This window comes from Leguminivora glycinivorella, chromosome 7 (genome assembly GCF_023078275.1).
Source record: "Leguminivora glycinivorella isolate SPB_JAAS2020 chromosome 7, LegGlyc_1.1, whole genome shotgun sequence".
Taxonomy (NCBI): domain Eukaryota; kingdom Metazoa; phylum Arthropoda; class Insecta; order Lepidoptera; family Tortricidae; genus Leguminivora; species Leguminivora glycinivorella.
In genome coordinates, this window is record NC_062977.1 from 1,104,473 (window position 1) to 1,132,044 (window position 27,572).

The window sequence follows — 27,572 nt, forward strand, 5'->3', positions numbered from 1 at the left end:
CAAAATCATATGAAAAGCATGTCGAATGCTAAAATTGCATAAGGTGTAAAAAGGATCAAGATTTGTTTAGTCGCAGTTTACGGCACTTCTCGGAACTATCGAGCTGCTTACGAAAGCTAGGTGCGCCGGACGATCAAACGCAGGTCCGTTGTCTTCGAGCGCTCGGCGCAGACTGAGCGGGCTCGCGTTAGCACAGTGTCTTTTATTCGAATTTTAGGTGTTTTAAAAACATATCTATCGACAGAAAGGTATGTCTTATATGTATGATTTTTTTCTTATAGGTCAATAAGAAGTTCTAGTTTAGGATAATATTATTTAAGAGTTACAAAAAATGCAGGAATCGCAGGAAAAATACATAATGTAAACCTCTTTTTATCGAAAAAAAGGGGAGGATACGGAAGGTTATTTATCCACCATTTCAAGTAAATCTTAAAATGTCAAAGTATTAGCTAACTCGTACAGGATATAACAAATAGGATTGTGATCATTTATTACCCCAAATAACATTTTTAACAGCACAATCACGATTCTAAACGAGCTATCCCACTATGAAAATTGAAAACGTCTTCCGAAAAAACTGATTTTTCGGAAGTATAAAAAGACATATTTTAAAGTAGTACCAATTGACTTTCTAGCTTAAGATATGTACTTTTAGGAACATTATCATTTTTTTAATAATCATTTATAGTTTCTTTATAATTTTGAATGAAAAAGGTTCTATTTTGCAAAAAACGCTCGTCTTTAGGAATAAGGCCTCTTAATCTAGTATATTAGGGGTCAACAAAATAGTAGAAATCGCCAGTTTTAGGAAACTCAAAGAACACTAAGTTGTGGTGGAACTCTTAGTGCATTTTCACATTCCAATGATATTGTTATTTTTTATTTTATTTATATGAGCTAAGGTCCCACTGCATTTTCCCTTTCACATTCCTGACCCGTTTCCCAATGATATTGTTATATGTTATCTTAAGTTTCATCATGCACTTCTGTAACATTATGTAATGGGCAGTTGTTATTGTGCAATAAAAAAACTGGCCAGCGTTTATAAAAGCTTAGGTTTTTATTACAAGAAGCTTTGTCATTTGGCTAAAAGCTTGCAGCCCTTGACTGCAGACCTTGGTTATTTTTATTTTAGTATATGAGTATATCCCACGCCACTACATCTCATCATAATCATCATTTACTTGCCCTTGTCCCTCTCTATCGCCCGTCATCTCATAATTCATTTGTTTCCATTTCATATTATCTCTCAAAAAAAAAAAAAATCAAAATAATTTATTCAGCAAATAGGCCACAGGGGCACTTTTACACGTCACATGTACATAGGTATTTAAAAAAATATTTAAAATTGAGTTGAAATTACAATTGATACTATTATATACTAATTCTAAGTTCTAACTAAAGTTAACTCTATACAATTAATTAGAGATGTAGAAGGTCTCTAAATGTCGAATTACAACCAAGAACTACACTAAATTTTAATATAAAAAGTACAAATACAAAAAAAAAAGTCTAAAATTACTTTAGAGGTGCAAATGACTCTAAATGTCACAACTAAAAATAAAATGTATATCTACTTAATCTAATTCTCCTTAGAGATGTATATGGTCTCCATGAGTCAAAATCATATATTTAAAATATTCACTAAAAGAAAGGAAACAAACGACAACCGAACAAAGTGTCCTAATTTAATAAAAATTAGAATTAAAGTTACTAAGTTATAACAGCCCCAGTAAGCTTAAACAGACCGGTCTTCACAGACGGCACCCGTTCACGAGTATGACGCGTATCTCAGCCATCGCCTCCTCAACCTTTATTCGGGAAGGTGGCGACCCGATCAACGACGCCACCGCAGCAAAGACTTTTAAGTGTGCATGACATGTTCAAGCTGCCAGGCTAAATTAAATATTCAAATAATAAAACATAGCTGTAAGACACTATATTCTGTGCTCGTATGTTACAAAGGAAGGAAATATAGATTTATACAATAAAATTAAAGTAAGATAAACATTAAACATTAAACACATAATCTTGGAGATGTATAAGGTCTCCAAGTGTCCACAACTAAACTTAAATAAAAACAATATAATCAGACGAGAATATGTTCTCATACGTCAATTGAACACTATGTATGCTTAATTACACAATGCAGAGAAAATGAAGTCCATCACCTTTTCCTCAGTCTTTCTCTCCTATTACTTCTTCACCACAACTATTTCAGTTTACAAAAGCTGTAGCAGTTGGAAATAGAAGTTATTGTAAACTTTTCCTCCAGGTGGGTGGTATCCTGGTGATGCCGCTAAACGACAATCTAGTCCAGGTGAAGAGGGTCGGCGAGGCCGAGTGGACCTCGCGCAGCGTCCTCAACGTGTCGTTCGCGACGTTGCGCGTCCCGACCAAGGAGGAGGCCGGGGAACTTATTAGATTGGGTAACTTATTATACTTTTCTATTAGTGCTCATTCAAATTGAAATGGAATTCTTTATTTCAGGTCTATCAACCCCAAATTAGGTGATTAATTGTTAGTGTAAGGCCCTTAGAGCATTAACGGCTCAGCCACGACATTGGTCTAAGCGCGACAGTGGTGAGCGGCGACCATACATTGGAGCGAGACACAGCGATGGGACTGCCGCTCACCGCTGTCGCGCCTCAGTGGACGCTCGTAGCGGAGAATGCACTTGTATGAGCTTCAATTGTTTGATATGCACGCCGCACGCCAATACAAGCGTGCACTCAGTCCTCACACTAAGGGCCGGTTGCATCAAACCGTCTGTCACCGTTAAAGTGTTCGTAAAATTTTATTGTATGGGAAGCTCCATAGAAGTCTGCTGCGTGACGATGATGTGTCTGTCAAATGTGGTTGATGCAACTGGCCCTAAGACACAAAATTGACTTACCAAACGTGTTCTTGCTTTGAGCCCAAAGTTGTCCACAAAAAGTGTGGTGAAAGAATTGTTATTGTTATGAACGTTTTTGTATGGTAGAGTTTTCAAACATCTTTACAAAACAGCATTCTAAAAATATATATGTGACCTTGTTATTGTCTCGGAGGCGTGTACGCAAAGTTTTGTTTACCGGCTTCTTTTTATTTTGAATGTTTGCTGGTACACAAAATAAAGGTTAACGAAAATTAACCCCTGGCTTTCTTTTCGTTTTTTGAGACTTTAGTCTAACGAGATACGCTTTTTAAGACCAGGATATTAAGTGGCATACAGGTGTAATAAAATCATGGTCGATCGCAATAGATCAGCAATGGTCGCAGTGATACGCTACGAAGCCTTACATAGCCTTTAACAAAATGAACAAATTCTGTATATAACAAAAAGGTAAACTTGTATTGTTGTACTTCATACAATACAGTGCCAAAGATTTCACGATGATCAGTTCAGAACATTCGATTTGTTAGGCTTACGGTACTTTTTTTGATTGTATATTTGTAAATTAGGATAAACAGTTATATTCTACCAGTATTATGCTTTCTTCCCGTGTGTGTCGTAGAAGGCGACTTTGGTATATTGTCACATTGTGGCGTTAAATTGTGGCGCAGGCGAGAGGCTGGCAACCTGTCACTGCAATGTCACAGTTTCGTTTTCTTTCAACCTCTTATTTGCCAATAGTGGCACTGAAACTTTAGTCAAGTGCTCTGCCTACCCCTTTATTGAATACAGAGGTGATTGTGTAGTACGAGTATTAAACTGATTTCAATATATTTCCATAGAGGAACAGTGCCCAGCGCGCCTCCAAACGCTTTGCCGCGGCATGGTCCGCTCCGCGCTCCGCGGGGGCGTGTGGCGAAGGCACCCTGAACTAAGGGCGCCGCCGCCGCGCCCTCCTCCAGCCAAGAAGCCCTGTCCTAGGAGGATCTGCATACCTATTGAGGATGAGAGCGATGTTGGTAAGTGGCGACATTTAGTGTGTCAATTCGATACCCAAATATCCTTTATTTGTACTAGTGTCTGTAAATTTGGGCCATTTTTTTTTCAAAGTTGTCCACCCCACTTTTTTTGTAACATAGGGTATTTTTACGCGATTAATACTCAGAATCGGGAGGTCTCTCGATCCTGATAAGAGAAAAAAAATGTCCAATGATTTCCATACATTTTTTCGAACCTTCCATTCCGTTACCGCCATACAAAATGTATGAAAAAATGGTAACAGAATGGGAAAAAAACTTAGGACACTTTTTTTCTCCTATTAGAATTGAAAGAGCTCGCGATTCTGAGTGGAAATCACATAAAAATTTCCAAATCCAAAAAAAGTGGGGTGGACAATTTTGAAAAAAAAATGACCCACCACTCACACACTCAAACACTTCTAAACCAGTTGGATAAATTGGGTTTGAAGTGTGACTGATGAAACACTTTTTTATATCCAAAAACATATGGACCCACTTTCACACTATCACGTTTTCAACAGAGGGTCTAAACGCTCTACACGATCTGGACCGCAACGGTGGCGCGGGCGAGATGAACGCCCTACTGTCCTTGGTCCTAAGCATGGGCCCGTCCCGTGTGGCCGGCGCTTTACGATTCGATGCGCCTTCCGACGACGAGTCCGATGATAACCAGGACTCCACCGATCAGGTAATCTTATTTATTAGTGAAATAAGTAACACAGCATTACAGTAAATACCAAGGCACTGTAAAATTACCATAAATACAAACAAAAAAAACCGGCCAAGAGCGTGTCGGGCCACGCTCAGTGTAGGGTTCCGTAGTTTTTCGTATTTTTCTCAAAAACTACTGAACCTATCAAGTTCAAAACAATTTTCCTAGAAAGTCTTTATAAAGTTCTACTTTTGTGATTTTTTTCATATTTTTTAAACATATGGTTCAAAAGTTAGAGGGGGGGGGACGCACTTTTTTTTCCTTTAGGAGCGATTATTTCCGAAAATATTAATATTATCAAAAAACGATCTTAGTAAACATTTATTCATTTTTAAATACCTATCCAACAATATATCACACGTTGGGGTTGGAATGAAAAAAAAATATCAGCCCCCACTTTACATGTAGGGGGGGTACCCTAATAAAACATTTTTTTCCATTTTTTATTTTTGCACTTTGTTGGCGTGATTAATATACATATTGGTACCAAATTTCAGCTTTCTAGTGCTTACGGTTACTGAGATTATCCGCGGACGGACGGTCGGACGGACGGACAGACAGACATGGCGAAACTATAAGGGTACCTAGTTCACTACGGAACCCTAAAAAAGAACAGACATAGAAGGGAGAACAAAAAAACAATTGATTCATTGATTGGACATATTGAATTATGTAGTATTGGAGTAGTAATTTTACCCCATACCACTATGCCATAACAAGTTTGGAATTGTGCATAACCTTGATACATTCTAAAGTGTCTATAAGTTCTTAAGTTACATTTTATATTTTGAATTTCCTGCCGATTTTTTTTTATTTATGAGGTATGAAAGGTGTGCGATCTTTTTATTTTACCCCATGCCATATGCCATAGTGTGTAGTGTAGAGTGTAGTTACTACTACTAGTACTTAGTTATCTAAACTTGTTTATGTGCAGATGACACTTTGTCGCATGCTATAATAAATCTAATCTGGCTTCTTAAACCAGGTAATTTTATTTTATATATTATCATTTTGTCCATTTCACCGAATATTGGGATAGTTTACAGTTTTGCCTTCAATGTTTAACAAAGCGCCATTTAATTTTGTTAAAACGCCTGCCTTTCAACTGTGCATGTTCAGTATAGTTTTATTTATGACGGAAATAGGACTTATCACTGTTAAATGTATACGTAATTTGCTGCCGTTTTACCCCATGTTACGATGCCATATTCAATAATACGGTGTACCATCACGAACCGCGATTGTTGAGCCATTTAGGTAATTCCATTGTGCAATACTTGTTGTCCAATTTTATAAAATAGTAAATGGCTCAACGATCGCGGTTCGTGACTGTACATAAGCATGTTTTCCTCCAGCGTCCCGACGATGCCAGCCCGCCTCGCTCGTCCAACTCCTCGCCGCGCAGCGGGCCGGAGCCCGGGGCTGCTGGCTCCCGGGCCCGCGCGCGGGGCCGCGAGCGCCGCCCCTGCCGCGGCATGCTCACCTTCGAGCTCAGGGACGAGGAGAGGCCCAGGGCGGGGACTGCTGACCCCGGTGAGTGATACGACTGTCTATTACACTGATTCCTAGTCCATAGCCGGAAAATGGCAGGATAGTACCGCCGGAATAGGTAATAAATTCAGATACATGGTATTTACCACAGGCACGAAACACGCGGCAAACGCAGTGGCGTTGAGTTACGCCCAGTGGGACACAAACACGGCATCCCCAACCTTGGCAAACATGTGAATTTGCCGAACGCCCCTTTGGTATTCTAAAAATTTCGACAGCAATGCCGATCACCTACAAACACCGAACAGAACAGGCGAACACCACTCTACACGTTAATCTTTTTTTTTTCACTTTTTGTTCGCTGTTTGCCGATGTTTCTTTAGCCCAGGATACACCATCAAAAAAAAAAAATACAGAGAAAGTTGAAATGTTGAACTTTTGACCTAAAACATTCCCACATTTGTACTGAAACATAATAGGCTAGTTTCCTACTAGTCAAATCAGCTTCTTTTTAAGAACTGTCAAAACAATTTGCTAATATGGAATTACTATGAAATACTGAGGAGTAACGTCACGGTCCATTAATTTACTTTATATCTTTCTCTTTGACTTATTAAATAGAAATTATGTTTAAACATATCTATACTCTCCATATATTTCTTCTAATTTTGTGGTGCTTTATTTCGTGCACTGGATAAAATATTTTAGTTTAAGTATAGAAAACTAGCCTATTTTCATTCCACAGAGCCAGTCCCATCAGCCAGCGGATCACAGTCCACAGACACTGCCGACAACCCCGCCGCTCTCGACAAAGACACCGATCGCGACACAAGCGACGGCGAACACGCGCGCGACAGGAGCGACACACGCGACAGGAGTGACAGAGACGGAGATAGGACACGGGACGACAGGAGTGACAGAGATGGAGAGAGTGACACAGATAGGAGTGATAGGGACAGGCGGGGTAGACGGAGACGCAGGGACGGGAGCGATGATGAGCAGGATGAGATGCCGGCTGAGGTGGAGATATACTTGGGCAAGGTGAGCGTGATATTCAAATAATTTAATTGCTGACTGTAGTGTATAAGTTATCTGTGACACCCCAAGACAAATGATGTATTAACCTAATCGAACCACAAAATTAAAATTTTGAAAAAACCCTGACACAGTGGACCGATTTTCATGAAACATGGCTAAGAACACACCCGCCTGATTCAGCTTTCAAACAAAAAAAAAGTAAATTTCAATCAGTTCAACCGTTCGAGAGCTACGATGCCACGGACAGACACACAGAGACAGACATGTCAAACTTATAACTTATAGCTGTTAAGAATGAATAAACACAACTTTATTGGTTAGAACATAAGAGTGTGTGCTGGTATTTTAAACATCAAACCTGGTAGAAACTTGTATAGCTCAATGAAATAATCGGTACTATTATGTTCTGTTTCTAGTTTACTGTAACCTATGACCCTCGACGCAATATACGGTTATGTCAATATTTTAGGCTTATCAGGACTAAAATAATCTCTTATTTACGTCAGTTGTCCGATCCGTTTCGAAACAACTCTTTGTGATGTATTTTTAGATTTATTAACTACTAGCTTTTGCCAGCGGCTTCGCTCGCGTTAGAAAGAGACAAAATGTAGCCTATGTCACTTTCCAACCCTTCAATTATCTTCACTTAAAAAATCACGTCAATTCGTCGCTCCGTTTTGCCGTGAAAGACGGACAAACAAACAGACAGGGCCTAAGGTCAGTTGTCGGGGTGACAAATTTTTCTCACAAGGACTCGTGAAAATAGGGATGACGACTACATAAATAAATTGGCATTCTCTTTAGTTCATCAGTTAGATCGTCCAAAAATACTGAACACATATTTTTCGCCTTTTCTAATTAATGAAAAAATACAAAGATATAGAGCATCAAAGTTCCGGAGTGGGGGCTTGTGACGTCACTTTTAAGTAAAAATTGTACCTAGGCGTGACGTCACGCGAAACTTTAACGCACTGTACCGTCGTAATTTTTCGTTTACGAGAAAAAAGAAAAAATGTCTCTAAAATTCTTTGATAATCTAACTGATGGACTAATTAGTTTTTTTTAGTCGTCTCGCCTATTTTCTGTAGTTTTTTTTTTGAAGAACAAATTTATGAGTAAGATTTTTTTTGAAGATGGGAGGCGGCGAAGCCACGACATCCCGTGAGATGGACTGGGACGCCGACGAGGAGGAGGTCGAGGACGACGAACCGGAGGACGACACCGAGACCGAGCACGCCAGCCTCTCCGCCGACGCGGAGCCCGACGCCGCCTCGGCCGCCGACAAGCCGCCTCGGCAGAAGCTAGACAGCGGTGAGTAGTGACCTGGTGACACACCGGGACCGAGCACGCCAGCCTCTCCGCCGACGCGGAGCCCGACGCCGCCTCGGCCGCCGACAAGCCGCCTCGGCAGAAGCTAGACAGCGGTGAGTAGTGACCTGGTGACACACCGGGACCGAGCACGCCAGCCTCTCCGCCGACGCGGAGCCCGACGCCGCCTCGGCCGCCGACAAGCCGCCTCGGCAGAAGCTAGACAGCGGTGAGTAGTGACCTGGTGACACACCGGGACCGAGCACGCCAGCCTCTCCGCCGACGCGGAGCCCGACGCCGCCTCGGCCGCCGACAAGCCGCCTCGGCAGAAGCTAGACAGCGGTGAGTAGTGACCTGGTGACACACCGGGACCGAGCACGCCAGCCTCTCCGTCGACGCGGAGCCCGACGCCGCCTCGGCAGAAGCTAGACAGCGGTGAGTAGTGACCTGGTGACACACCGGGACCGAGCACGCCAGCCTCTCCGTCGACGCGGAGCCCGACGCCGCCTCGGCAGAAGCTAGACAGCGGTGAGTAGTGACCTGGTGACACACCGGGACCGAGCACGCCAGCCTCTCCGCCGACGCGGAGCCCGACGCCGCCTCGGCCGCCGACAAGCCGCCTCGGCAGAAGCTAGACAGCGGTGAGTAGTGACCTGGTGACACACCGGGACCGAGCACGCCAGCCTCTCCGTCGACGCGGAGCCCGACGCCGCCTCGGCAGAAGCTAGACAGCGGTGAGTAGTGACCTGGTGACACACCGGGACCGAGCACGCCAGCCTCTCCGCCGACGCGGAGCCCGACGCCGCCTCGGCAGAAGCTAGACAGCGGTGAGTAGTGACCTGGTGACACACCGGGACCGAGCACGCCAGCCTCTCCGCCGACGCGGAGCCCGACGCCGCCTCGGCCGCCGACAAGCCGCCTCGGCAGAAGCTAGACAGCGGTGAGTAGTGACCTGGTGACACACCGGGACCGAGCACGCCAGCCTCTCCGTCGACGCGGAGCCCGACGCCGCCTCGGCAGAAGCTAGACAGCGGTGAGTAGTGACCTGGTGACACACCGGGACCGAGCACGCCAGCCTCTCCGCCGACGCGGAGCCCGACGCCGCCTCGGCAGAAGCTAGACAGTGGTGAGTAGTGACCTGGTGACACACCGGGACCGAGCACGCCAGCCTCTCCGCCGACGCGGAGCCCGACGCCGCCTCGGCCGCCGACAAGCCGCCTCGGCAGAAGCTAGACAGCGGTGAGTAGTGACCTGGTGACACACCGGGACCGAGCACGCCAGCCTCTCCGTCGACGCGGAGCCCGACGCCGCCTCGGCAGAAGCTAGACAGCGGTGAGTAGTGACCTGGTGACACACCGGGACCGAGCACGCCAGCCTCTCCGTCGACGCGGAGCCCGACGCCGCCTCGGCAGAAGCTAGACAGCGGTGAGTAGTGACCTGGTGACATACCGGGACCGAGCACGCCAGCCTCTCCGTCGACGCGGAGCCCGACGCCGCCTCGGCAGAAGCTAGACAGCGGTGAGTAGTGACCTGGTGACATACCGGGACCGAGCACGCCAGCCTCTCCGTCGACGCGGAGCCCGACGCCGCCTCGGCCGCCGACAAGCCGCCTCGGCAGAAGCTAGACAGCGGTGAGTAGCTGAGTAGTGACCTGGGCCTTTTTTTTTTCAAAGTTGTCCACCGCACTTTTTTTGTAACATGGGTATTTTTACGTGATTCATACGCATGCAGAATCGCGAGGTCTTTCGATCCTGATAGGAGAAAAAAAATGTCCCAAGAGACTTCCATACATTTTTCAAACCTTCCATTACGTTACATGTATGAAAATTTGGTTGGAATGGCAAAAAAACCTTGGGACACTTTTTTTCTCCAATTAGGATTGAAAGAGCTCGCGATTCTCAGTGGAAACCACATAACAAATTCCAAATCCAAAAAAAACTGGGGTGGACAACTTAAAAAAAATGACCTACCTAGTAACACACCGTGAGACATGTTGATACGCAATTCGGATATTGTAAGTGCGACTCTTCGCACTTACAATATCGCCAAAAGGCTCTCCTTTTGGTTCAGTTTGGGCATTACGAGTTCAAGAGGATGCCATTTGGTCTAGATTCTACTTCGAACGGGTTGTTTGAATGTACACGACTCTCGAGATCCACAGCGAATGCCAGGCCGGCTTCACAGCGTGATGGGGACGAGTTTCAAGGCCGAAGGCAGAGTAGTATCTGTACCTATCGTTAATTTATTCAGTGGAAATGTCAAGAAATAAAACTATGGAAATGGATTAAATCGCGTATAATGAATAACATAGTAATGGTAAATTTTCGCGTATAACAAGTAATGGCAAATTTATTGAATATTTTATAATTAGCTTTATTTATAGTGTGTGAACCTGCCTTAGAAATCTATATTATTTATGGCTATGACCATTTCATTCATTTCATTCGTTAATATTTCTTGTATGTGGGTAGCTTTTGCACATTGTAATTTTTTCCTCAGTCACCCGTTGACCACGAACGCTGTAAAGTGTTCGAAACGTCAGGATGAATTGTAAATTCATTATACGCGATTTAATCCGTTTCCATAGTTTTATTTCATGAGTAACTATCGCGGTAACCGAAGACAATATTATGGAAATGTCAATTTAAGGCAATCCAGTAGGGCAATCATGGTCGCGCGATAAATGATAAAACATCGGGCCGTCCCTATCGTACTTACAAATAGTGCGATAGGGACGGCCTGATGTTTTATCATTTATCGCGCGACCATAATTGCCTGCCTAGTCATAGTTAATGTTTAATAATATATTTATTTTGTAGGTATAGGCGAGATGTCGCCGTCAGCAGACTCGTCGCCCATCAGCACGGGCTACGAGGCCGGCAGCTCGCGCCGCTCCGGGCAGGACTCCGACAGCGGCTCCCGGACTAGTGAGTCTATTACTCTATTAATAAAACATAACCACAACCGCGCGGCGCGGCGGGCGTGTCCTCTAGTGGTAAAGACGTTAGCCGCGTAAGCTGAAGATCCTGGTTCGATTCCCGGCTCGGCCACCAGTGGGCCTTGCCGTTTTTTCTTTCGTGTATGATATCTATTTCAATTTATAATTTATACATATATAGTTGTGTGACTACTTGAAAAAAAGAACAAATCAAAAATATTCAATAAAATAATTTGATTTGTTCCCTAGTTGCATAACCACAAAATTAAAATTTTGAAATAAACCCCGACCGCGACATAGTGGGACTGTGGAGTTTTCATGAAACATGGCTTAGAACACTCCCGACTAATTCAGCTTTCAAACAAAACAAAATCTAAATCGGTTCATCTGTTCAGGAGCTATGATGCCACAGACAGACACAACAGACACGTCAAACTTATAACACCCCGTCGTTTTTGCGTCGGGGGTTAAAAAATACTTACGTTTAAAGGGTTTGACGATGATGGATCTTTCGCGTCTCTGTAATTCATTTTCTGACTTTTTTAGTGACATGTTGGTTTGGCAGACTAGATTTTCATTATACTTGTACTTTTAAAATTTTATTTCATCTCTCAGTATCAAGTATTTGTTAAATCTACCATCGCAACGCTCACGATTCCGCATTATGATTCACTCGCTACGCTCGCGGTTCAATATTGGAGTCTTTCGCTTGCTTGGGTATCATTTTTGAATTTTGGCACTTGCGGGTAAACAACTTTGCCCCTTGTAAAACTAATAACTATTATTATGTCTAGGCTTTAGGCAAAGACATATGTAACTCCGTATAGACGGATAAAGTCTAAGAATAAAACGTACCTCAAAGCCTTAGAGAAAAAGGTACGGTGGCCTAGATGGCGTTACACCTTTGGGGAACGATCGGCTAGGTGGCGCTAATATTAATATTTGACATTTTAATACATATCAAGCTAAGAATATGGGCCAAATTGTCAAAACTGAAGTTCGAAAGTTTGAGAGATGGCAGTCTATGCACTGTGATTACACATTTTATTTTGACAGCAACTCTCTATAATACTCGATCCTCTTTGGCTTTAGGGTATAGGCTACTTGCCTCCTAGTCAAATCAGCTTCTTTTTAAGAACTGTCAAAACGAATTTGAACAACTTGCTAAATATGGAATCAATATGAAATCGAATCGAGTGACGTCACGGTCAATTCAGTTACTTTATATATTTCTACCTGACTTATTAAATAGAAATTGGATTTCAAAATAACTTCTGTCCATGTTTTTCTTATAATAGGCGAGACGACTAAAAAAAACTAATTAGTCCGTCAGTTAGGTTATCAAAGAATTTTAGACACTATTAAACGAAAAATGACGACGGTACAGTGCGTTGAAGTTTCGCGTGACGTCACGCCTAGGTACAATTTTTACTTAGAAGTGACGTCACAAGCCCCCACGCCGGAACTTTGATGCTCTATATCTTTGTATTTTTTCATTAATTAGAAAAAACGAAAAATATGTGTTCAGTATTTTTGGACGATTTGGACGAAACAGAATGCCATTTTTTTATGTAGTCGTCATTCCTATTATGTGATACTTTATTTCGTGTATGTTATAAAATAAAGAACAGCCAATTTCCCTATTACAAGCGACGTTTGTTTGAATGTTACGGTTTCCCCAGCAGGCCGCCGCCGCCGCCAGAAGCGCCACTTCACGCGGCGCTCGTCGGGCTCCGGGGACTCCGCCACCTCCGACTCCTCCGCCAGCCGCCGCCACAAGCGCCGCGCCTCCGACGGCGGCGACGCCCGCCGCGTACGACTCTCCATCCTTATGAAGAGGAGCGTTAAGGAGTTACCGCTACCGTACGCTCTTAAGAAGTACGTTAACCTAGGTCGTTGCTTCGAATTTTAGGTCTAAATCTACTGAGCTCGATCGATTCATTAGATATTACATGCTAAGGAAGTTTTCTTCTGTTTTGAGTTAACTCACTACAAATACCGATACCGTAAACTTGTTAAGAGTGTATATAGCCACGCGAAAGTCAGCTGCCACTCTGTATGACTTTAAATATAGACTCGTTAACCAGTCGACGCCACAAGCGGCGACGCGCGCCGCGTACGACGGTCGATACTTATGAAGAGGGCGTTTAAGGAGTTGCCGTTACCTACGCTCTAAAGAAGTACGTCAATCTTGGCCGTTGGTTTTGAGTTTAGGTGATGCATTAGATGTTACATAAGAAAGTTTTCAGTTGTCACTGCTAAAGATCCTAGAAAACCAATATCTTCTAGAAAAATATCAGTTATTCGGCGCAAGTTTCCAAAGTGTATAAGCTTCATTAAAGTCAGCTGCTGCTCTATATGACTAAGCTTAGACTCGTACGACTCTCCATGTCAACGTCAACTGTTTAACTCCATACAATAAATATGGCTATTAGCCAAAGCGATAAGTTCACAATTCTTTAGAAAACCCACAGTGACTCGCTTTGGTGATGCTTAAGTCATATGCGTAAACATATTTGTTTGTTTGTGGTTAAAATCATCATTAAAACCCTTGCTGTGTAGGTATTTAGATATGCTCGATCTGCAGTTTTTACTAAATCTAAGCAACGATTTGTAAAATTAAAATAATCGAGTAACTAAACTATCAATAAGTGTTTAAAACAGTAAAATTAGCTCAGTAGAATAGCCTTTCGTTAACGTGATCATATCGCAACTCGAAATGTATAAAGTTACTGTACTGCTTATACTTTTACTGTGCCAGCACTGACTGGTCGTTCCGGAGGCTCCATACGACATACGACTTTAAATCATTGGAACAGAGTTGAATTTTGCTCGTACGGAGCGTCTGAGGCTCAATGATAGTCATTTATTTTTCGAATTAGCGTTCCTTTTAATAAGTCGTATCAATTTGAACGTTATTTCGTAATACATAAGGTTTATTTTTGAAGACTAACGAAGAAAGGTTAAGTTATCAAAATCAAGTATATTGAATGTGGTCGTTGTAATTATAATTTTGTATATTATTTTTATATTTTGTTTTGTGTCAAATTTGAGAGTTAGGTATTGTTTAGTGTGTCTAGACAATGTGTAAGGTCTTTCTATAGTATAGGTATCTAAATGGCAAACAGATTTTAACACTTTCATTTTCCAGTGCCCACTTAAATAGGTCACTGTAACTCTTATTACAAAGCCATAAGGTTCACAATTTTAAAGTGGGACAGTGAACGTGTTAAGATGGTCTTAGACCATGTTATATTATTTTTTCATAACGATATTATGATTCACTATTAAATAGTTTGTGAAATAATACATAACGCACCGCCATCTAGTTAACAGAATCGAAATTTATTAAAAAAAATTTACATTAAAAACATTATTATATTGCTCCCGCTCATAATAGCGGTCATTGACCCTGTGCAAGCGGTATAGCAATATAATTATGCGCGAACAACAGAGAAAGGAACACGCGGTCAATGTACGATATTCCTTATGATTATATAGTACTAGCTTTTGCCCGCGGCTTCGCTCGCGTTAGAAAGAGACAAAAAGTAGCCTATGTCACTTTCCATCTCTTTAATTATCATCCACTTAAAAAATCACGACAATTCGTCGCTCCGTTTTGCCATGAAAGACGGACAAACAAACAGACACACACACTTTCCCATTTAATATTAGTATGGATTTTGTTGCCATTTCTTATCTGTAGAAAGACCATAAGGCTAACTGTGCACTATATATGTATATATAGTATAGTGACCGTGTGTTGAGACCGGTCTGGCGCAGTTTGATTTTTGTCGCCGCGGTCCCGATATTTCGACGCAGTTGCATTTATCATGATCACGGAAAACAAAACGTCGCGTCGAAATTTCGGGTATATCGACAAAATATAATATATCATCGTTGTCTATATCCCGGTAAATATAAGTCTAATGAAAAGTCAATCTGTGTAAGAATCATTCAAATTTATTATTATTATATTTTATTTATATGTTTACAGTAGCCATAGATTTCATAGTCGTTTCATGTATGGTGTACAGTTAGCCTTCGCCTGCGCGGTGACTATACATAAAATTGCTGTAAATATCAACTGTCATGTCTTGCATGTCGAAGGTGAAATTTGGTGGAGTACACTCTTATCCCCTTATTCATAAACGTTCACTAAAGTTATCACGCCGATAAAGGTCGTTTGTCCCTTTCTATCACACCAATACGTCGGAAAGGGACAAACGAACTTTATCGGCGTACTGGTACACACTAAAGATACTCATAATATAAAGAAGATATTAGGTTACTTTGTATGAAGATCAATAACGTTTATCAACTGCTTCATATGTTCTTTAAAGTATGGACACTTAGCAAAAATAATTTCGTACATTGTCATTGATTTATACTCAAAGAATATCGTACATTGACCCGATATTTCATATCTCTATCGCACGTAATTTTATTGCTGTTTCGTTCTCGTGAAACTCATTAATCTCATGAGACTGAATCATTCCTGTCGATTTATGCCGCTGTGCAAGCGAGTTAGCATTATAATTACGAGCCTACGATAGAGATAGGATATCGGGTCAATGTACGATATTCTTTGAGTATAGCGTCCATACTTTATTTAGTAGAATTCTTCAATACAATATAAGAGTGTTATTTACCCATATTCATCATAATAATTATATCTTCCTGTTATCGTCTTAATTTGATATCGCGTATAATTAATTTGTGTTATTGTTAAAGCTTTAATGTATTCATTCTAAATTTTATCAAAATGAGAGTCCACAAAATTATTGACTGATTTTGATTTTGAAGTTACGATGGCGTGCCATAGTATTTGTGTAATCCATTGAGGTCATTTCCCCTCTCTATCAGATGCGAATTATTATATTGCTGTCTCGCACATCCCGCTGCTTTCAATGACTAAAGGGACTCATGCTTCAAGCGCAAATAGGTCCACCAATTTGAAATTCACACTTCTAGCATTCGTAGCATAAGGACTCTTTTGGTACTGGTCCCACCAAAAGCGATAAGCGATGAGCTATTGGCGATGGAAGCGAACAAAAAATAGTCGCTCCCGTGTAAATATAACCTAACCACAAAATTAAAATTTTGAAAAACCCCCGACGGCGACATAGTAGACCGATTTTTATGAAACATAGCTAAGAACACTCCCGACTAACTCAGCTTTCAGACAAAAAAAAAACTAAATCTAAATCGGTTCCTCCGTTCGGGAGCTACGTTGCCACAGACAGACACACACACAGACAGACAGACAGACAAACAGACAGACAGACAGACAGACGGACAGACAGACAGACAGACAGACACGTCAAACTTATAACACCCCTTCGTTTTTGCGTCGGGGGTTAAAAACAGACGCGATGATAGCGCGAGCAAGTTATAGTTCGTCGCCGAGCGGTGAAATATAAATCGCTCGCTCTCTCTTTTATTTACACGGAAGCGACTATCTTGTGTTCCTTTCTATCACCGATAGCTCATTCTTAGTGGCTTTTGGTGGAACCAATGCCTTAGACATGTACCATCTCATTTAGGGATGTTACGAATATTTGCATTCGCATTCGCATATGCGAATGATTCGCATTCTTTCCCGCGCCGGCCGGTCCAATTGCTACTTGTCGACTGTCGACTCGCGCATGCGCAGATAGGTCAAATTCGTACGGCGTGAAGTTCTTACTCGGCATTTTGACCAATAGTAAGCATTTTAAATTGTTTACCTAGCGGGTTGTTGGTGATTGCTTGGTTTTTATTTTGGTTTTTTATGAAATTCAGCGATATTCGCATTCGCATTCGCACATTCGCATTCTGAATATTCGCATTCGCATTCGCGAATGTGACACATGCGACATTCGTGACATCCCTAATCTCATATAATTACGCGCGTACAATTGAGATAGAAAATGTGGGTCAATGAACTAAATTCTTTGTCCTTAGCGTCTATACTTATCTAATATTTCTATTTCTACATAAATTCACATCCTGCTCTCACTTCTAAAACATATGCATTAGATAGAGATGCAAGATTAACTCGAGTCATATTTGATTGTGTTTATGGCTAGGCGAAATCTGCTATCCTTTTCTGACTAATTGTAAAGGAAAGAAATCGAAATGCCTAGGATGAGGTAGCCAGGCGATTCTTATTTGTCAAACAACTGAAATATTTTAAAAGTATTCATACCTAGGCCAAATAGCTAATATAGGAATACTTTTGCTTACTTTTTGACAGTTGTTTTGAAAATTGACGAATAATAATCGTTTTTTCAGGTCTTATTTAGCATGAAAAAGATACAGTTGTATGATAGAATGAGATGGTCCTATTTATTTGATTTTATCGGATAGCTGCGTCTTTTCTATGAAGAAGGCCTTTTAGACTGAATGTGTTATATTATATCGAAGTTTTATACTTATGTCCAAAGAGTTGCTAATAGTAGCAGAGGTGTAAAATGTGAGATAAATTATTCAAGTTTTACGGCTGTAGTAGATGTCACTATATGGTCCTATACTACAAGCGGTAGCTTACCTATCAATCATGGCAAGTTTTTTCTCAGATTTTACATTTCTTCTAAAATTATAAACTGTTTAAATGTCTGCGCGCGAGCGTTATAATGTTGACTTTATTTCTATAATTGTAAGGTTTAATAAAAAATAAAAAGTTCCAATTTCATTCTTATCTTTATATTTCTCCTTATTGTGTTTTCCTATATAAATACAAGGTACCTAAGTGAGTATTGACGCGGTGGGTGCTCTATATAAGTATATACATGTGTATAAGTATATATAATTATGTACAATATACCTACACTGTGCGGATAGTTATAGCTAACTTATTTATACTTATAAATAAAATCTCTCGCAGTCATGATTATTGTCTGTTATTATATATTAAAGGCAGGGCGGCATATTTTTCTGTTCTGCGCTAACACTTGCGGCTCCGTCGAACAGAAACATAATAACTACACCACTGGCAGTAAAGAAAGCTTCAGGTGACATGGAACAGACGGATGCCAGTATCAAAAACAGGGTTAAGTTTTGGTCCCGACTAAAACTTAACTTTTTATATCGTTAAATTAGCCTCTGGGCTTTGAAAGTGTATATTTTTACAACATAAGTATAAGTACTCTAAATATAATGTTTATCTATCTAAAAATACACTTAAGTCGTAACGTTGCAAACTTTCACGAATGTACATTTCTCAGAATTTTTCTTGAAATATATTATCTAAATATTATCCTAAAACAAATATAGAAAAAGGTGGACACTTTATATCTATTAAATGTACATAAATAATCCTGACAAATTAGTGCCAAAAATTTCCATAAGATACCCACATCATAGGTGCGGGCCATTCGGCCTCGAGAACAGTGTTCCCGCTGGGGAGCCGTTAGCACCACTTGCCGGGGCTGATGGCGCTCATGGCCCGCAGCGGCGCGTGGTCCGGGTACAGCGCGTCGGCCGCGGGCGCGGGCGCGGACGCCTCGCACGAGCTCAGCCCCGCCAGCCGCCGCACCGGCCGCGGCGTCGCCCGCCCGCCGCCGCCGTCGCTCCGCCTCTCGCGGCCCCACTTGTCGCTGGCGTGCGTCCGCTTCACTGGCTTCTTACAGGACTCCTCTCCGTTCATGTCGGAGGGCGGTCTACTTGGCGTCTCTGATTCGCTTCCGTTCATCAGTGAATGCGCGCTTCTCGCTTTATGCAGCGATAATCGTAGCGGCTTCCGAGGTGGTGTCGGTCGACTTTTGACCTCGCTTCTATCGTCATTCTTCTTGTAGTGACTCAGCCTTGTTGAGCAGGTTTCAGAGCCGTAATCGATCCGAGGCGAACTGCAGTAGATATCACCGTTTGGATAATCTGATTCCGACTCGAATTCGGAAGACTTAGCGCTTCGGGAGTGTAGTTTTGATGTTCTTCTGCTAGATTTATGCGCGTTCTCTAAAACTTTCCCGTCTATCCTGTGGTACATGTAGTGCCGCTCTGACTCTACGTGCACATCTTCGGCGCTGTCATTTTCTTTAACTTTCTTAATCGTTGCGAGCGCTTCAGCTGTTCAATAATTGACATTGTCTTTCGTTCCGCCCAGTTGGTCTTCTTAATACTTTCCTCTATCCTGTCGGCAGCCTTTTTGATCTCAAAATGCCGATCAGGCGGCGCACTAGCTCGTGAATTCATATCTAAATCGCTGTCAGAGCGGAAATGATCTTCTTTAGAGCGGTTGAGCTTGTCCGCTTTGAGCCGCTGCTTCTCCATGTGTCTTTGGTTGCGCTCGATCATGCGTATAGCCGCGTCAGTTTCTGCGCTGTAATCAGCTGCGTGGATGCAGTGGTGGGAGAGAGAGTGTCTCATACGGGAGCGGGGTTCCATGCTGTGAGCGGAATGTGCGCGGGACACAGGGGCGCAGGAGACGCGCGCGGGGAGATTGCAGCACGACTGGATGCACCAGACGCATTAGACCTCGGTCGCATCAGCGGCAAACTGGCTTCAGCGCCATCGAGCCCTGGTAGTTTAGCGACGATCGCTGTGATGTCAGGACCCTTCTGGAAGACTTGGACTTCGGACTTGGGGCTCTTGGAGTGCGGCTCGGAGCTGATGCTGATGTTGGTCACGTTCTTCTTGGTCTTGTTGACCGTTATGCAGCTGTCGCTACTGCTGACCGGCTGGAGCTGTGAAACAGACGATCAAAGTGTTACAAGTGGAGCAGTGAACTTACGGACTTATTTGACCAGGAAACATGGTAGGTAGTTAGATTTTCAGACTTATGTCAAGTGGTGACAGTGATGGTGCTCTTTATAAAGATTATTTACCTGTGGATGCCTCGCTAGAGCTCAGCGACTTGTTCTTCAAGATACGAGATGCGGTGTGTAAGGCGTGTGTTATCGGCGCGAAGACCCTCCTTGGCTTTCTGGGCTTGCTCGGCTGCCGATCGTAACGCGCCGAGCTCAGCACGCAATGATGCTGCTTCGTTCTGAAACAAATAATTTAGTATAGTTAAACAAAATGTAGCTTTTTAGCTTATCAGGAGAGTAGGAAGTTAGGTTTTAGTAGGTATTCTTCATTAGTAATGCAGATGCTCCTGCGAGTTTTACAATAGGCTTTTATATTTAATGTCATCCAGAGCTCTAATGTCGGTAAATAACTGAGGGTCGGTCAGGTTCAAAGTTTGGTGTGTAATGTACATATGACCTCATCGAGACTTAATACTTAAGGCCAAACTGCGAAAACCATTATGTGTCAAAAACATCCCAGTCTGAATCCTGTATTTGCGGGTTTCGCTGCAGTTATTTCACGGTGCGACGTGTATAATTGTTACCTGTGTGAATGTGTTGGGTGTAGCCGGAACTGGCGCCGGGCTTGTATTGTTAGTATTGGGATGGTTCGGAGTGGCAGGCGGCGAGCCCTGTGATCTCAGCAGCACGAGGCGCGCCGGCGCCGCCGCGCTTGCTGCACGTTGTAGCTCCTCGACGCTTCGGCATGACAACACGTTCGTGCCGTTTATCTCCACCAATCTGTTGAACAAAAATTTATATAACGTTTTTTGTTAATGAATCCATAAACTACTGACTAATCTTAAAAGTTATAAAACTAGTATTTTCGTTCAAGTTTTTGTGAAACGGAAGAGCACACAAATTGTTTCTACTGTTAATAGAAACGTTCAATATTTAAATAGGCGATTGAATAACTAAAGTGTCCACGCTATTTTATACTAATTTGCCTAATTATAAGTTAGATCTAATTCAAATTCATGGTGAGTTGTGCCAGAAACGATATAACCACAATAAGTATTTTCCAACAATTTGTAACCGAGTCCTTCCTTCTGAGATGTTCAGGTCTAGACGTGTAACACGATACTTAAAGGAAAAATAAGAACCTGACAATCCTGGCAAATTATGAATGCGACAAAACCTGGCATCTCGTATGTACGACTTCCAAGCACACGTATAAAGCGTACAGCATACTCCGTAATAAAAACAGTGTATCTTCATTACTGATGGCGTGCTCCCGGCTTTTTGCTATGAGCGAAATTCTACCGACAACTCGCGTGCGTGTGAAAGAGAGCGTACAACAACACTTACCTTTGGTACAACTTATATCGCGGTAATAAGGTTTTTAATGGCTGGTTAATATGTGTAGACCATGCGTGCAAGCTATGCACGTGTAAGAACTAAAGAACGTACTATCTCAACATGAGTTGCTTAGGCGTTTGAGACGTTTATTTTTGCGTGAATCTTATCGTTTTATCTATATCAAGATTACAGACTCCTTTGTGAAAGTTCCTAATCCGGGTCTCATCTTTACGACTATTAACGCTTGCGTAATGAAGTTTAAATGTATGTGCATAAAAATGTAAATTGAGGGTAATAAATACATGATACACCTGACGTAGAGTAATGTGATAATAGACCTCAGCGCAAAACCAGGCCAGTATTTTAACTCTGTAACTTCATTTTATTATTTATACATGAGCTCTGCTTCAACACTCGAAACAGTAACTGTAAAACCCACGGGTAAAATCACTGTGAAACATAATGACTCATTTACATACATACATACATACAATCACGCCTGTATCCCATAAAGGGGTAGGCAGAGCACATGAAACTACCAAAGCTTCAGTGCCACTTTTGGCAAATAAAGGGGTCGAAAGGAAACGAAACTGTGACATTGTAGTGATAGGTTGCCAGCATCTCGCCTACGCCACAATTTAACCCATATCCCATAGTCACTCATTTCATTTGTGAAAAAGACCTTTGAAAATTTCGGGTCTACTAAACTGCTCAAAACGGCGACAAATAAATAAAAGTAGTACCTACATTTTAATTTCGATGATGAAAAGTTGGGTGTGTTTGAGTATACAAGTCCTACCATTAGGCTTATCAGTTGCGCCGGCGTTGACAGATAGGCGAATTAATAGCGACACGTTCGTTGAGCAACCAACAGCCGACTTAGCATTTAATTGCTGGGAACCGTGCAGTTTGAATTAATCCTCCAGGGCAAAGGAGGGTAATCATTGTTACGTATATGGCTAGAGATTGAGCTTCTGTCAAAGATGAGAAGTATCTACGCAATAAGTGTGACAGAGATGGATTCGACTGCTTACTCGTATGCTGGATGTATTATGCGTGTAATACAGCCTACTTCCTTAGGCCGGTAACAGACAGTCTTAAATTTCATAATCTTAAAAAATCATAATCTTATGAAATATAATATGATTTCCATACAATCTCTCAACTGTCCACACAGTCTTATTTTTTAAGATTATGATTTTTTCCTATCTATCTCAGTCTGTTCTGATAGTCAGTACCAACTTCATCTTACGCTAAATCCATAAATGTTTCCCGATCTCTGAGTCCACTTATCCTATCATCCCACACGAACATTCAATACAACCGGCTCATTACTTGTCCGCAATCGCAATAATTTGTCCAGTAATAACTGCCCGAGTTAGTTGGCAGAGGGCGCTAGTTCTTGGGCGAACCAAAGTAAGATGACCTTGGAATATTCTGAGCATGTAACTGACTGTGGATAACCACAAATATAACATTCTGAAAAAAACCCCGACATAGTGGACCGATTTTCATGAAAAATGGCTAAGAAAACGAGCCTAATTCAGTTTTCAAACAAAAAAAAAATCTAAATCGGTTCATCCGTTCGGGAGCTACGATGCCACAGACAGACACACACACAGACAGATAGACAGACACGTTAAACTTAAAACATCCCATCGTTTTAGCGTCGGGGTTTAAAAAGTAAATTTTTGATAAAGTCAGAATTCATTCACCGATTCTGAAGAGCTGATTTAACCAGATTTAACAAATCGGCGTATTCACGAGTGTCTGGCGAAATTTTCTATTGCTCGTAGGCACTCGCTAAGCGATCGCAATAGCCATGAGCTGAAGGCGCCCGCACATTCAAATGAGACGGCGACAAATGGCACCCCGCCGGCCATCTACTCGTTTACATTGCATTTACATAATTTGCCGATACTACAATTATATCGAATTTGTAAGATCTTCTGAATCGACCACTGGAACATCCAATACTTAAAATAACTCAATCAAGTAAGCACTCGCTAAATTTTCATTTCCAAAACAGTGCGCAATTGAAATGAGCCGGAATTGAATGCAAATCCTAAATATCAGTTTCTGACTAAATTCAGATTATAGTCAAGCAAAGTTTTGATTTGAAATATAAAAGCATAGCACCACAGCTATTCGGACTGAATTCATGCGCTTCTCTTCAAGCTCGGTATGCGCAAATTGTGCGCATACGCCGAGGTCGATCCCACAATCAGCGCATAGTGATGGTATCGCACACGCTCGGCGCCACATGATTGGCCCCCGACACACGCAACTCCAAAACGACATAACCGACACAAAACCTAACCACTCTTACGCTCTTTTAGTTTATAAACTCTTCAAGCGCCTATTTCCAACCGATACAAGCTTCAGCGAATCGATAATAGACAGGTTTTTTCGATTGGAGTACCTAAGTATGCGTGAAACATAAATTTATCCTGACTGGCTGTATAAGGAGATGGTATTTTCCACGGTTTACACTTATCATTATCACTTGATTGGCGTGGTAAAATTCCTTCAGATAATTTACATAAATACTTGTACTTCTTTGTAGATTCCGTGGAATTATTTTCATAGTTTTTTTTTAAATTTTTAATTTTTTTTTTTAAATTTTAAATTATTTATTCAATAAAAGTGAACAGTTTACATAAAACTTTCCGCCAAACTGTAGAACAGTTTGTTGGCAGGAATAGGCTCCCTTTCATCACATTTACTGTTGTTTCTTAACCTTAGGTGCTAAAGTGTTAGTACAAGTTACAAACATAGTTAGTTACTTAATACTAATTACTAAATTATTTTATTTTATTTTAATTACGTAATTTTATTAACTAAAGTTGCTATCAGTTTCAAATTGTTTCAACATAAACTTTTTTAATTTTGATTTAAATACATTTTTGCTGGTGCTTTTTCTAATGCTTAATGGTATATTGTTATAAATCTTAGGTACAAGATAAGATCTAGTCCTTTTTCTATCTAGTTATGTCATGCTGTACTTTAAATGCAACTTTAATTTGCCAGGCTTAGCTATTTCTAATTAACATTCGTTAATATCAGAAATATCCTACTGCTGTCCTTTAAGATTTTTTTTTAATTTCATTGATAAATTAAATCATGGACAATAGGCCTCTGATTAGGATAAGTTAAATCATGGACAATAGGGTTATTTGTAGAAGAGCAATCAACATATAACTAGTAAGCGCAAATCCGAAGGATTGCTAAGGTCCAGAAAGACCTGTGTGTCCTTCAAGCTACTAAATGGCAAAACATCGCACAGGACAGGAGCGAATGGCGAGGTCTGGTGTAGCCAAGATCCACTTCGGGTCGCTGTGTTACTCCATTCGTAAGTGTAAAAAAAAAACAAGTGACTAACCTGTCTCCAACTCTCAAGGTGTTATCGCGTGACCAATCCACACATAGTCCTGTTCCGCGAGGAGCTGCGCCCCAGGACCCATCTCTTGCTTCTGCTGCTACCAGCAAGGCACTGCCGCCGCAGTCTCGCAACGTGCTGTAACAAACAACATTTTATGTTAGGTAGCTCAGAAATATTAGCATACAAGTGCTATTTCGCAACGGTGCACTCTCTGCTCACATACGGCACCGAATTGTGGGGTCGTACCTCAGAATGGCAGAGAGTGTTTTCCATGCAAAAAAGAGCCTTAAGAGCGATGGCTCAGTTCGGTTGCTATTCCGCGAATTTCAGATCTTGCCCTTGCCTTGTTTATACTTATACCAGGTGGCGGTGTTTACTCACCTACATCTGGATGTATTCAAGCGCAAGGGAATAAATTCCAACTACAACCTGCGCAGCAACAAGAACTCGAGGAGACTGGTGTCAGATGCGCACAAACTCGCCAAGTCAGAGCGGTCTGTATACTACGCAGGGCCCTCCGTCTACAACCGTTTACCTGATACGGTAAGAAATGCAGCTTCCGTTGCGCTATTTAAACTAAAATTGAAGGAATGGCTCCAGGAGAACAATTTTTATGATTACGGCAATTTCTTTAATCTGCCCCCCACATTGTAAAAAAAAATAAATAATAATAATAATATATGTACCTATTAAGTAAGTGTATATCTATGATAATATTTGATACTTTCTTTGCGACCTATAACATTATGTTACTAATAAAATATTTCATTTTATTTCATTTCATTTCATATAGGTACCTATAATTTTTAATTTCTCATTGCGGATGTTCTTTCAGAGCCCACTTTCGATGTCTGGCTAGTTGTATGCTAGCCGATGTTCAAAATCACGTTTCGAGTAGCTTTTTTTTAGGCGGCAGAGTGCACAAGTGTCGTGAGCAAGGACCCCACTAAGGATACGGGTGAGTTTTGCTCATGTGCATATCTGTTGCCAGTTTTCCCTTAGTCGCCTTCGTCCGTCACGGGACGAGATGGGCACCACAAGGCACTTCCCAGTAGGTAGCTAATTAGTAGGTACGAGTAAGTTCTGTTTTTCCTGACTTTGTAGTTTACTTGCTTGCGAAGTTGCCACACTCTACAAAAGTCCGATGAAACCCTACATGGTATAGGTAGATCCTTACATTGTATCTCCCACTTTGAAAATAAACCACATTCACGCGGCGCGTTGAAGGCGAAGTTAATTCTGCCGATATGCAAAAAGAGGAAGCGAAATAATCCGCGCCGGGCACGCTTGGCTGCGCACGTTACCGCGGGGTGTATACTGTATACCTAAACCTGTAGGTACTTATACCAGCTAAACTAAAACCATCATCGCGTTATCCCGGCATTCGCCACGGCTCGCGAGAGCCTGGGGTCCGCTTTGACAACTAATCCCAAGATTTGGCGTAGACAGTATTACGAAAGCGACTGCCATCTGGCCTCCCAGCCCGAAGAGTAACTAGGTCTTTATATTGGGATTAGTCCGGTTTCCTCACGATGTTTTCCCTCACCGAAAAGCGACTGGACCAGTTAAACTAAAACCATTCGCTATTAAAAGAAAATAAAAAACCGGCCAAGTGCGAGTCGGACTCGCCCACCGAGGGTTTCGTACAAACTTTCTTTCAAACTACCTAGTAAAAATAATCTCATATTTTCATATAACTCTAATGACTTGACTAGAAGACAAAAGTATAGGCACTAATGAGTATTATAGTGTATATATAGTGCCATCTCCCGGTCAATTTGCTAACTAATTTGCGCGACCTGGTTTTTCAGGGATAATTCTTTATAATGTTAACCGATTTAAACAGTTTTTACTTTATTAGACAGAAGATGGTTTACGTAACATCTCGTATTAATTTGAAGTACAATATACATCCGCAAGGGTGGGTAAATTGAAAGTAAAAATCTGAAAAGTTTTTTGTGAATTAAAAAAAAGTATTCAAAATACAAACACGATTATATGTTTCCTGTAATATATATCATAAAACCAATGTTTACTAAAATTTTCATAATTTTTCGTTAGTAAACTTCGGAGATAAAGGGGGGGGAACGGTATTTTTTTTTACATTTTCCTTCAAAATTCTTTTTTTTTCCTCAACAAAAAAATTATAAAAAATAGCTTATTTACGTTCAATTTGAGCTCTTTCCAACGATACCCCACTTGACCTAGTAACTTGAAATTTACAGTTTGCCCCCCTTTCATTTTGGCCATTTTCTACAATTAAAATTAATATATGTATTTAAAAAAAATATACTTTCTATTTGTAGAGGTTTACAATGTTCACAACTATTCCAAATTTCAAGTTGATAGCATTAGCAGTTCTCGAGATATTTAGGAATGTGACAGACGGACAGACAGACGGACAGAGTCGCACCATAAGGGTTCCTGTTGTACCTTTTTGGTACGGAACCCGAAAAATAGGTACGAATTCTTACTCTTAAAATGTGATACGAGTAAAAGCAAGTAAGAGTGTATTTTTGCTAGAATTTTTCAGACCTGGCCAGGCCATTTCAATTGAAGACTGGGCATGAAAATACACAATTTAAATACGCCAATCCCGTTAAAAACCTAAAGCTAAAAACGATCTATGTTAGGCCGGCATCAGACAGTCTTAAATTTCGTAATCTTAAAAAAATCACAATCTTATGAAATCAGTTCGAGTGCCTTGCCACCCTTTAATTTGCTTATGACATTCTTACATTC

The 27,572-nt window shown here is 41.4% G+C and overlaps 3 protein-coding genes across 3 annotated transcripts in view; 2 read left to right on the forward strand and 1 right to left on the reverse strand.

Moving 5' to 3' along the window:
* The window catches only part of LOC125227993, a 29,088-nt gene extending 20,634 nt beyond the window's left edge, over positions 1-8,454 (forward strand). The window contains exons 4-9 of the mRNA XM_048132430.1: positions 2,276-2,429; positions 3,718-3,894; positions 4,416-4,582; positions 5,962-6,139; positions 6,843-7,138; positions 8,269-8,454. Of these exons, the coding sequence (XP_047988387.1) occupies positions 2,276-2,429; positions 3,718-3,894; positions 4,416-4,582; positions 5,962-6,139; positions 6,843-7,138; positions 8,269-8,454 (1,158 nt within the window). The remainder of the gene's footprint in view (positions 1-2,275; positions 2,430-3,717; positions 3,895-4,415; positions 4,583-5,961; positions 6,140-6,842; positions 7,139-8,268) is intronic.
* Positions 8,455-9,598: 1,144 nt separating this feature from the next.
* LOC125227871 lies at positions 9,599-14,664 on the forward strand. Its single transcript, XM_048132248.1, has 3 exons — positions 9,599-9,682; positions 11,263-11,370; positions 13,064-14,664. Exons 2-3 carry the CDS (start codon positions 11,274-11,276, stop codon positions 13,291-13,293), a joined length of 327 nt encoding a protein of 108 aa, XP_047988205.1. The 5' UTR covers positions 9,599-9,682; positions 11,263-11,273; the 3' UTR covers positions 13,294-14,664.
* Positions 14,665-19,908: 5,244 nt separating this feature from the next.
* LOC125227967 overlaps positions 19,909-27,572 on the reverse strand; it is a 119,341-nt gene continuing 111,677 nt past the window's right edge. The window contains exons 8-11 of the mRNA XM_048132385.1: positions 24,831-24,965; positions 20,695-20,890; positions 20,189-20,349; positions 19,909-20,047 (exon numbers count right to left, since the gene is read on the reverse strand). Of these exons, the coding sequence (XP_047988342.1) occupies positions 20,203-20,349; positions 20,695-20,890; positions 24,831-24,965 (478 nt within the window). The 3' untranslated portion in view covers positions 19,909-20,047; positions 20,189-20,202. The remainder of the gene's footprint in view (positions 20,048-20,188; positions 20,350-20,694; positions 20,891-24,830; positions 24,966-27,572) is intronic.

Excerpts from the sequence above, each read along its gene's own strand:
- LOC125227871 (XM_048132248.1), top strand. The coding sequence starts at position 11,274 with ATGTCGCCGTCAGCAGACTCGTCGCCCATCAGCACGGGCTACGAGGCC. Across the intron at positions 11,371-13,063 it reads CGACAGCGGCTCCCGGACTA|CAGGCCGCCGCCGCCGCCAG; the intron begins GTGAGTCTATTA and ends CGGTTTCCCCAG.